The 11,497-nt window shown below is 44.4% G+C and overlaps 2 protein-coding genes and 1 non-coding gene across 3 annotated transcripts; 1 reads left to right on the top strand and 2 right to left on the bottom strand.

Annotated features, from left to right (window-relative positions):
- Positions 1 to 3,842: 3,842 nt before the first annotated feature.
- On the bottom strand, positions 3,843 to 7,920 carry LOC122397916 (tubulin polyglutamylase TTLL13-like). The gene is made up of 12 exons (XM_043397413.1): positions 7,650 to 7,920; positions 7,458 to 7,548; positions 7,043 to 7,333; positions 6,824 to 6,980; positions 6,538 to 6,638; positions 6,340 to 6,468; positions 6,038 to 6,263; positions 5,797 to 5,978; positions 5,502 to 5,733; positions 5,107 to 5,265; positions 4,149 to 4,479; positions 3,843 to 4,039 (listed from the first exon to the last, which is right to left on the bottom strand). The coding sequence occupies exons 1-12, from the start codon at positions 7,918 to 7,920 to the stop codon at positions 3,843 to 3,845; spliced, it is 2,367 nt and encodes a 788-aa protein (XP_043253348.1).
- Positions 7,921 to 8,490: 570 nt separating this feature from the next.
- On the bottom strand, positions 8,491 to 10,480 carry LOC122397827 (D-aspartate oxidase). Its single transcript, XM_043397259.1, has 7 exons — positions 10,246 to 10,480; positions 9,498 to 9,710; positions 9,184 to 9,409; positions 9,059 to 9,126; positions 8,887 to 9,004; positions 8,717 to 8,818; positions 8,491 to 8,641 (listed from the first exon to the last, which is right to left on the bottom strand). The coding sequence occupies exons 1-7, from the start codon at positions 10,428 to 10,430 to the stop codon at positions 8,531 to 8,533; spliced, it is 1,023 nt and encodes a 340-aa protein (XP_043253194.1). The 5' UTR covers positions 10,431 to 10,480; the 3' UTR covers positions 8,491 to 8,530.
- Positions 9,781 to 9,901, top strand: LOC122398061. The gene has a single exon (XR_006259171.1). It is a non-coding gene; the product is annotated as a 5S ribosomal RNA (ribosomal RNA).
- Positions 10,481 to 11,497: the final 1,017 nt, after the last annotated feature.

Consider the following 11,497-nt stretch of genomic DNA (forward strand, 5'->3'; position numbering starts at 1 on the left):
TTAGTCTTATAGTTTAGAATATATTCAAAATGTAAATAGAAGTTTTAATACAGCATGTATAGAAATATTTCTATCTATTTGCGAAGATCGATGCGAAGACTTTCGCCGTAAGGGAGAGTTTTTTTCTTCTCGACCGGAAGTCCGTATATCGTTTCTTGCCATGGTTTATGCTGTTAACTAATTCGACACGCACGATCGACGAGTTTTCGTTAATCTTGTGTATGGTTCTCCATGTATTCAGAAAAACAAGCAAGCAAACAAAGAAAACATAACAAGAATTCGTTTGACTGATAATTTTGCAGGGTCCTTTATTAAATGTAAATAAAGTCACGCGATAAATGGACCGGTTACGTTCTCGTAAGTAGAAGTGCGAAGGTTTAAACGATAAATTCTATGCAGATTACGCGCTGGACTGATTTTACAATACCAACTAGCGCGCGGAACGATGCCTTGGAGGCGCAAGGCAAATCGAATCGTCGATTTTCGAAAACCGAGCGACGCACTTGTATCATTTGTAGGCCCATGTTTTTTTTTCTTTTCTCTCGATAGTGTTTCTCGTAACTCGACGATAACAGGATTCGTACGAATATAAATTTAAGCTCAAGATACTTCGTAAATATACCGAATGGAGTGTCGTATTTAGTTTACAGTAACGAAATCTCTGTGCACACACATACACACACGAACACACGCGTACGTACATCCGCATACACGCCCTCTTTTCATCGAGTTCGAATTCATTTGGCATCGATGATGCGAACGAAATAAAAAGAAAAAAAAAAAAAAAATACGTACATCGCGAAAGAACTGAGTATTATCGACTTAAAAAAAAACAATTAACGCGGGTAGAGGACAGAAAATGGGAAGGGGAAAGGATGAAATTAAAATTCCGTCGGCAGCTAACGCAAAATTAAACGAGTTTACGGATTGTATAATTTTTTTTATATACGAAATATAGCTAGTTATCATTTTACTATTCGACGCGTGCATTAAACGGAGGACTGATTTCGCAAACTTTCGGAGTAGCACGGATGTAACTAGTTTCTCCTATTAGCCGTAGAAGCAACTAGTTACTTCCGCGACCCTTTCACCCGGAGTTTCTCTCCGTGTAATCCACGTTTTAAGCTTGTTTTACTGTAATCCTTTTTAACGAATATTACACGCGCGTAACATAAACACAGGATCCTATAACTACATAATGCTCATATTAGTATTACAACGAATAGAGTACCATCTTCACGTATCTTCGTTCTATGTTTTGTCATTGTCGTGTGGGAGAAAGGTCACGCTGGAAGTTGTTAACGTTGCTTTCTTTTTTTTTTTTTTTTTTTTTTTTCTTCTTTTTCTCTACTACGAAAAATTATGTACACGAGAATGCAAGGGATTAAGCAAACGAAACGGAACAAAAATATGTTATTCGGCGTGGGGGTTGGACGGTAGGTGTGTATACACGAACGATGCTGGAGACTCGGATGATCGCGGATAGGCGTTTTCTAGTACAAACGAGCGAATCGTAATTTAAGTAGTTATTAATAGCGTCTACTTTTTCAGAGTTCACGTGTGCAAGTTGTACCGTTTACGAACGAAATCGTGATCTGCTCGCCGAAACACGACGCACGCCTAAAAGATTTAAACAAAATAAAAAGAAACGAAACGCTACGACTCCGTTCTTCTTGCAAACGCAAAAAGAAAAAAAAAAAGAAAGGTTCTTAGACTTATTATGTTTAACGGTAGCTTAATCCCTGTACAATTTGTTTCGAAGCAAATGCATTTGATATGTGTCTGAATCTTTGTCTCATTGTACCACCTTCAAATTCGATCGACTCGTATTTCAGCTATGAAGAACCGGAAACGTTTACCCTCTGTTACCAAATCACGACGATCTCGCAAAGATGAAAACCTCTTGCACGATACCATGTTAACGATCAACTGTTCGCGGAGTATCCTTTTCCGATTTTTATCAAACTTTTTTATTATTCGACTCTGGTAACGAAATGGCGCGGAAATGCACTGGCGTGCCGCGAATCGCTATGGTGCGACTTGTAAATATCGTTTGTATCGTATCCGCGAATCGGTAACGCGCGAACTATCGCGCCATTTCTTTCACGTTTTTATTTTGATAGACAGAGGACGTTGGATCGCGTGATTTTTCACTTCTTCTCCCCCCCTCGTTCCGAGGAAAACTTGAAACGCGCGATTTGGACGCATTGTTTTATTACTATTATTATTATTATCGCTATCGTCGTCGTCGTCGTTGTATCATTACTTTGTACGAGATCGACGTTTGTTACTGGCAACTGACTTATATCCATTATTAATTTTAACGCTTCAGAGTGTTGTACGAGCGTTCGATTAATGTGCCGCGATTACTCGACCGTCGATTTCTAACGCGTCGTCGTTACTTTCTCGAAATACGCGTTAAACGCCGAGCTGTTGTCTTTCCATTTGCACCACAAACATGGCGACGCAACGAGCTTATAAAGAATAAAAAGATATGTCATTTACAAGGTATAAACACGGCGTTTAGCGCGTAAATTCAACCCTAAATCTACGGAGACGATCTCGAGCCGCGAACCAAGTTGGAGCGATCGTAGAGTCTGTAAATAAATTTATATAGCAATTACACTTCACGTATCTCACGACTTAGTAATAAGGGTATTTTATAACTTAATAACGCATCAAATGTCCGGTACAGAAATTTGTTTACCGACCCTGCCGTTTAGTTGAACTTGGTGCGCGGTACAAAGTCACGTCCAGCTAGGATTAGGGTTAATCGGGGAGCCGAAGAGGAAAATGGAGATCGCACGAGCAGGTACGCGAATCGATATCAATGTCGAACACTGGTAGAGGAAGCGATGCGAACGCGGTGTCATTATTGGAAATTATCATTGGCAGCTGGAGAATAATCCCTCTGAGGATATACCAGGTTCAATTGATTCTGTCCATTCAACACAGAAACATGGTAGACGCGAGGCTTCCAATTGTTGGAACGTCATTAACCTGATTCTGTCGGGTCGAGTCACGAATAATCACCGGTATATGGAAATTCTCGAATTTTCCTCCCCTCGCATTCGAACTTTTTAAACCAACGATATGAAAAATATCTCGACTTATTTCCAATTAGTAATTTTATCCGGATCGAATTTTCGCTCTGAAAAATAAAAAAGGTGTTAATATCTTTTGTTTCGTGGTTTTGGAATCTTCTAAAAAATGGCGGACTCTACATATCGTGAACAGAATCATTCGAACCGAGTGGTGCTTTGCAGAGAATTTCTTTCAGCTGCCGATGGTATACAGGACGAACTGTTCATAGATTATTTTCTATCATGTGATCACTGAATATATATTATTCAGCAATAAAAAGAAATTGTTACACACATTGCAGATCTGCGTGCGTATCTCACTATTTCGGTGCGAAATTATTCTCGTTTTTTCTGCGGCGTGTACATGTTCACTCATTGTACATATTTATATGGCACTTTAAATAACAAATCCATACCATGTTGGTTTTTATATTGTTCTTGTGTATACCTTGCTACACATCATTATTTTCCACAGCGGGGGGTTGCAACCCCCTCACGGAACCGAATATTTATCAATATTTATCGACACATTGATCATAAAGGAGCATCGATAAATTCTATTCGGTTTTCTAAAGCAAAGTCGAACATTTCTACAAAGCGTTTATTCTCCTCGATGAATGTACATATCCGTTAAGCGAAGTTTAACGCGTGTAACAGTTTGAACATTTACTATTCACAGAAGCGTTCGTTCTATCGAACCGTCGTTGACTATAAACGCTAGAATAATTTTCAAAATTACGTACAGATACGTCTGTTCGACTAAAACTTGGAGAGATTGAGCTCGCTCCGTTTCTCGAGGGTGTGGAGGCGCACGATGTTCGAGAGGGTGCGGGCCACGTGAGTTTTGGTGATCCGTCCGTCGCGATCGTTCGAATTCAACTCGTCCAGCCAGAATTTTTCCGGTATCTTCGGGCGAACGTAAACCGGCGCCTCGCTGCACGTCACTTGGAAATCTGCTAAAACGTAAAAACCTTTTCATCCGTTAGGCAATCACGAAACAAAATAATCCACGATGAATAGACGGATATCGTAGAAATCTGGCCTTGTCGTGATCAAATACTTTACTTGCTTTCAGGCAACACTGCGACGAGTGATTGGATTCGACCGCGGCCTGATGATGACGATGACACTTGGATCTGCATGCGTTCGCGCTTTTGCTCTCGTTTTCCGGGTAACCGAGCTTCCCGTACAGTCCGTATTTCTTCTCGTCGATGGCACGCAACGTGCCGTTCCTCTTCATCGCCATGTAAATCTGCTCCAATATTCCGTAGCTCTTGATCAGAAAATCCCTCTGAGCCAACGACGTGACGCGTTCCCTTTCCTCGGACTCGCAAATGATTTCCGGCTCGAAGGAGTACAAAGTGTTCGCCGCGGAAATCGCGATCTGCTTCTTCGTCTAAAAAATGTTAAAAATCGATCGGTTATTTAAGAGAACCTCAAACTGTAGTCCAAGTATTTTTATCCATCTATTTGTTACAAATGTAGACTTCGAAAAGTAGCACACTTCCCTTCCGTTTGCGAGGAATACAATTTTTAATTTTTTATATCAAAAACTGTATGGAAAAGCGGTGAGAAATTAATGACAGCATTCTGTACAATTGTTTATTATGTTTGTACAGACAGCCGACGCCCGACGCCCTCGCCGAGTGCTATTATACGTGGAAACGTGAAAACCTACCTACTCGACGAACCGCGATTTCTTTTTAAACGCGAACGAGGCGGTCTTTTCATCCGGACGCGACAAATGTAATTACACGAAACCAGAATTTATAAAACGTTCCTGGCGTGTGAAAACTTGTTACTTTTCATGGTTTTACATAGAACGGGAAGCAATTGTTTCGATGAAAAAGGACGGACGGAAGAACAAAATGCAGAGCAGCGAGGAGAGATAGAAAGAATTTGTAGAGGGGAATGTTGAATGGTACGGTTGGGTCTAATTTTGATTTTTCCATAAATGGAACGGTGTATCTGCAATTGTAAAAAGACTTGGACTACAGGCTTCTCCAATTTCGAGATAACTGACACTCGTAGAGAATGAGCGTTTCTTCAACGCGGTTGTAGATTTATTCCTCTCTTGGTTGCTGAGCGTGGACCTGGGCGCAGGGTTTGGGCTCTCCGGATGTATCTTCGAGTCGCTCCATTTCCCTGAAATCTTTTTGCTCTCCTGTTCTTTGATCTTCGTCTGTAAACCATTGACGATCCATTAAATTATCAGAGCGTCGGGAAGTGGTAAAATATTATTAAAAAAAAACAAGTGAAATGACACTTGAAACGATGCAACGATTGGTGTTGGCACTGTGGCCCATGTTGGAAGATTAAACGGTTTTAGTTGGGGGATTCCGAGCGTTTCTGTTCTCGAAGGAACTAGTATTTCGATCGATCTGTCCGTGACAGATACCCTCGACGTAGAATACCCACCTCGATCTCCTCCTTCTGGATCCTCGAGGCTTCTTCCCGCGCTCTCGACGCCACCGTGTCTTGGAACACGGAAATGCTGTTCTGCTTGAAGAACGGCTGGTACTTTTCGCTGTCGATGCACGGATAGATTTTACGGAAGTTCCCCATGTGTTCCTCCTCCCATTTAAATTGCCTCTGCAGATAATCCTCCGGTTTATCGAGCTTCGTCGTACCGATCGTCGAATCGTTCGAACTTGATCCAAACAAACGCTACGAATTAATACCTTTTTAAAACGAACAGTCATCGAGAATTTACCTGCCATCCTTGGAAGTCACTCCTTGGAGCAATCGATCTCTGACCCGCTTCCGATCCTCGTCCATAATCTTTTTCTTGTCGCACTGTTGCAGGTTCAGCATCTCGAACGTGTCCATCAGCAGGCTCTCCTTTATATCCTTGTCGATTTGCGCGTCCGTGTGGAAGCTCGGCGAGTGATTAACCTGAGAAATTAATATGCCAATAATAGTACAATTGATTCTTGTCGATGATCGACGGTCACCTCCAGGAGATACGGCTTCAGTTTCCAATCGATCAGAACGTCGAAGCCCAGCAGCTCGAAACACGCGTACGTTTTGTCGTGGGTGGGGAAGCATGTATGGTAGCTGTGCTTGAGAATAGGATACGCCGCCAGGATCGTTTTTATTATGATCTCGTCGATCTTGCGCCAGAGCTCGTCCACGTCGACGTTCTTCAGTATCAACCACTTGTTCAGGGTCGATATCTTCCTGCATAGTAAAGCAAACGAGGGAGTCTCGTAACGCAGACCTTTTTCCCCCTTGAATCTTGTTAAAAATGTCTCACCTCTTGCTGCCAGTTTCGTCGTCGATTACGTACATTCGACTATGCTTGTTGACGGCATAGTTCGTCAAGTGCATAAACACGTTGGATGTGTTGTGGCCCGTGGGTTCCTTGTACCTGCTCGTGGCAAACCTGGAGTAGAAAATAAATACATAGATTCTGGATAGATACAAGGGATGACATAGAAACAATGACCGTTACCTCGCCAGGCCATCGTTGTGCACGTAAACTCTGAGAGGGTCGCACGAGGTGATCAGTGCATAGATCCGAAGATCGAACTTGTAGCCATCCACCAGGAAAGGCTGTACAAATATAACATTCGTAAAATAAATTAAAATTTACGGGGTTGAGAAACGCGTGGACCAATCACGGTTTCATCTTCTTTGCTAAACCCCTTTCGTCGTAATAAATTCCTGGAAATTTGTCTCGCGGTCCCAAAGGGGCTCCGATAGGAACGAACGACCATTTAACGTTAAAATTCCCATACCCTGGCCACGTACACTTGGCAGATCATGCGCTCGGTAGGCTTGACGTCCTTCAGATTCCTCGTTAGGTAGATTCCGCGTCCCTGACACCCCGTGTCCGGCTTGACGATGAACGTTTTCGAGCGTCTAAGCTTCGCGTAGGCTATGGCTTCCCCGTGGCTGAAAAATGCCATGATCGTACAAGAAACGGTTCGTACGGGATCGAACGTAGGTTTGCTTACTCGGCGGGGAAGCACCAGGTCTTCGGGAAGAAATTGTAATCCTTCGGGAACAGTTTCAGCATGCGGTTCAAGTTTCGCGCGAGCAGATCCTTCCGGCAGATCTCCGTCATCCCCGGGAAATGATTCACCTTTTGGAACCTCTTCATGTCCTTTGCACGTTCCACGCTCACGCTGAGGTCCGTCCAGTAGAGGTTCCAGCTGCTGTCCTCCGTCACCTCCTTCATCCCGAAACGCGCCGCGACGCGCCTCACCACCTCGTATTTGCAGTTGCTCGTGCATATCGTTAAATATCTTTTAAACGTGGAAAAGCAAACATTGTTACTAACTAGCTCACTGTCCATGACCCGTATACGGGTCATATCACTACGCTTTTGGATACTTCGTTAGGAGATATCAAATTTGATCAACTGTTTACCTTCGTTTCTTTTTCTTCCTCGTCTTCGTCGACGATTCGTCCGTGTTCTCCTTCCGCGATTCCCCGTCGGTGTCCAGGAACGAAAGGTCCGCTATCAAATTAATTCCCCTCACGACATTACGTATTTTTGCAGTAACGAATACTATTTAATTCGATCGGAGTTGTAATGTTTATCACAACTCGGAACGATACCTTTCTCGTCCCTTCTGTTCGTTAGACGTTTGCAGACGACCGGTTTCCGATCATTTTTGGTGGAATCGAGAAACGGGACGACGGTCGAGGAGGTGTCGGACGCGACGAACTTCTTCGATTGGTTTCTGTAAACGGTTTTGCAGGATCTTACGTCGTTGCTGGAGTCGGACTCGCTGGATGTCTCGTTCACCAGGCTTTTCTTCGTGTCAACGACCTCGGGCTCGCGCACTGTCATCAAAGTATGTTTGTTGCTGCGCTTGACGACGTTCATGACCGTCGTATCTCATTATTTTCGGCGATTCGGTCGTCGCGCGTTATCAATTTTTTTATCCCAGGTCTAGAGCCAAATGCATTATACTTCGATCCGTGAATTTTACTTGGAAGTAATTGGTGTAGAAGGAACGGTCCTTTGGTTAAAAAGTGTAATCGGATTGCGGTCAATTTACTGCGACACGCGAAAACCCGAAAACCGGGACGGCGCTAATTTCACTCGGTTTCTCGAAATAACTCACCGTGCGCCTTTCCCTCGATTGTTTTTCCATTTCGCGAGGGAGAAGCAAGTCGAATCCGATGTTCGATCGAATTTTGAGTCTCGTTTCTGGTGGAATATCGAACGAATGCGTGCTACGACGCGGTCTCGTCGATACCACTGCGGCACAATCGGCGTAAAACGCAGCTTGAAAGTCGCCTACGTCGCTTTAATTGCCGGCCCGACGACGCAAACTGTTCGTGCGGTTGTTCACGGAATCACGAGACCGGAGTGTCAAGTGCAATTGCCAAGAAAACAAGGACACGTTAGAAATTCTGATATATTACGATAATAAAATACAAAAGATGGCCCTAAAGATGCGTAAGATATTAAATTATTTCCTTTTAATCATTTACAAATTCGAGTTCAATGTTCGCCTCTCCCTCAGAATCGCGACGACGTCCATAGCGCAGCCCCAGGACAACGTCACGCCGCTTCCGCCGTGCCCATAATTGTGTATCACCTGTCAAACATTGTACAGATACGCGTTAATTAGGCATTTCGCTATCGATGCAGATTTAAAGTTGTTTCTCGGTACCGTGAATCGTTTGCCTCGAGGAGATCGGAGGACTTCCGGTTCGAGACGAACGCTGGGTCTTCCCGGGCGAAGACCAACCCACTCCTTTAACACTTTGGTCGCCTGTATCAAAATAGCTGATAGAAATAGCAGTTTGCAACAGTGGTGAGTCGCTGAAAGACGGATCGTACCTTCAGCGAGGGGAAAATTCGACAACAGCCATCGTAAATGAACGTGGAATCCTCTTTTCGCGGTGTACGGTCGTAGTCATTGTATTGATGAGTGCCTCCCAGTATCGTGCGATCGATGCTACAATTTAAACAATTATCTAAAGTGACTCTATCAGCCCACTGAACGACTTACTTTGGAATAATGTAGTTCCCATCGTCATCGTCCACCAGAAACACGTGCTTCGCCCAAGACGCTGTCACCTTAAACGAAACGAGAAATGAAAAATTCACGCGACGATATTTTCCACGATTACCAACCGTGGCCACTTGACCCCTGACAGACGTAATCGTGTTATCGTCGACGAGTTTCCGAGCACCGAGACCGCTGCAATTTATTATCAAGTCGTAGCCCTCGTCGATCAGTTCGTGCAACGCGTGGACCTTCCTTTTAAACAATTTTCCGCCAGCTTCGAGAAACTTTTCTGCCAGCCACGGCAATAAACGAACAGGCTCGGCCGTGTAAGTCACGAACATCCAACCGTCCCTGAAACATGCAATTCAAGCTACCGATTCGTGGCAATTGATTGAAAACCCTAATGCAAACGCTTTAATCGTACTACTTGACGGCGTACGTGTATTTCGACTTGTGTTCTTCGTTTAGTTTTTCCAATTCGGTTCTAGTCATTCGGTGGGCACCGTAGACCAATTTGGTCCAGCTGGAATCGATGTATCCTTTGGGATCGGACGTAACGCGATACGCAGGCACCAAGGAAACTCCTGTTTCGAAGCACAGGCCAGATTTCCACAATGTTTCCAACCATCGATGCGTAATTCCGGCCCAGGAACTATGAACATTTTAAACTCGGTGCTAGAAACATTGCTACTATTTGTACAACAAAAGTTTAGCAAATTCTCAACAACGCTCATACCACGCTGGGAAACACCGGTTCTCGTCCGATCACCGAAGTTAAGCAGCGTTGGGCGCATTTAGTACTTGGATGGGTGACCGCTTGGGAACAGTGCGTAGTTGTTGGCTTTTTTTTTATTTATTTCCTACTTCTCTATTAGTTTCGTAATTGGGCATTATTTAAAAAAAAATCATTTTACTTCTGTGTCTAAATTTTATCCTTCGAAAATTGTGAAACAAATAACAATATCTACCTATTTTCTCCATGGAGACACGTACATCTTTCAAGTAATTATTAATATACATTTCTTAGTAGTTTACCATTCGCGTTGCACCGAGAAACAAATAAGAAAATGGAAAGCCAGTGTCCAGATAATTTAAATAGAAACCTAATCGTACGACAAATGTCTCCGTAATTATTACTTTTTAAAATTCCAAACACCTCTGCGTCTTTTCGCGATCCAGGTACTCACTCTATTTTATCGATCGGCGTGTCCGCCAGAAGGTACGGGCCCCAGAGACCAGCACTTCCGTCGCCAGTGGTGTCCGGGGAAAATTCGTCCGCGATCACGTGCACCTGGAGTCGTGGAAAAGCAGTTTTCACCGCGAGGGCGGTAGTCGTGCCGATTATGCCAGCTCCCACCACCGCGACGCGCATTTTTCACCGATCGTTCCGACGAAATCCGTTGATCCGTGGACGCGCGACGAGCTTTGAAACGCGTCTGTACGCGTATCTTCGCCGCGACATCGTTTTGTTGCACGCTCGTTACGAAAGCGATAACCTCCCGATAAGCTTTTGCTAAAATTCGTCGATCAGGATCGAGCCAACGCGAACCGATGCCCTAACGAGAACGCGAGACGGTCGTAAATTTTAGTAAACGGGTCAAAGTGGGCCCACGAGCGTCGATACTTATCGTTATGCCCTCGAAGAATTCTAAACTTACGATACCGCATATTCTTAGCATAATGCCTTCGTATTGCTCGGCAAAATTATCCTAGAATATGGGAACCGTCGAGTCAGTGCGGGAACCATGTGGATCGCGGGTGAAACTCACCGATGATGACAGAAGTCGATGGAACCGATGTCTATCTCGCGCCGCGCAGTCAGTAAACGGAGCATAATTCTTTAAATTTCGTATCTCGAAGGTCTTATACTCAGCTTACTGATGGCGCGACGCGTGATTCCGTTGCAGCGGCCTCTATGACGCAGTGTAAAATAACCACCAGTCCTTTTTGTCCGTAACCGTTACCGTCGCGCCATGATTCACGTTTCGATTCCTTAGAACTGTTTGGAATCCCCGAACGCGACACCGTACGCGACCACGAGGACGAAAATCGCGTTTGACATGCTCCGAACCGGTCATTTCGAGGCGCGATCTACAGACTGAGTCCCAGCCGCGTATCTGGGCTCACGCAAGACGGGCCGGCCGAAGTGGCCGATGACAGTTCGAGATATGGAGTATTTGTTTACATCTCGTGCGAGTGCCCTAGACATAATACTGCCCGGAAATGCGATAAAGGGTGTAGGTGACAGGATAGGCAGCGCGGAGAGCTTTGGACGGTTCTCGCTTCGATTCCGTTCGCGTTGATCACGTTTGATGATAGCAGCACGGCGATAGGGGCTCCTGCAAGAACGTTAAACAAATTAAATGCGAATATCTGTATTCGAAATTGCCGAAGATACAGCCAAACCTCCGTATCAGCGGTTCGTCGGACTAAAAAGAA

The sequence above is a fragment of the Colletes gigas genome, unplaced genomic scaffold (assembly GCF_013123115.1).
Source record: "Colletes gigas isolate AHSC1104 unplaced genomic scaffold, ASM1312311v1 Colletes_gigas_Sc00010, whole genome shotgun sequence".
Lineage (NCBI taxonomy): Eukaryota > Metazoa > Arthropoda > Insecta > Hymenoptera > Colletidae > Colletes > Colletes gigas.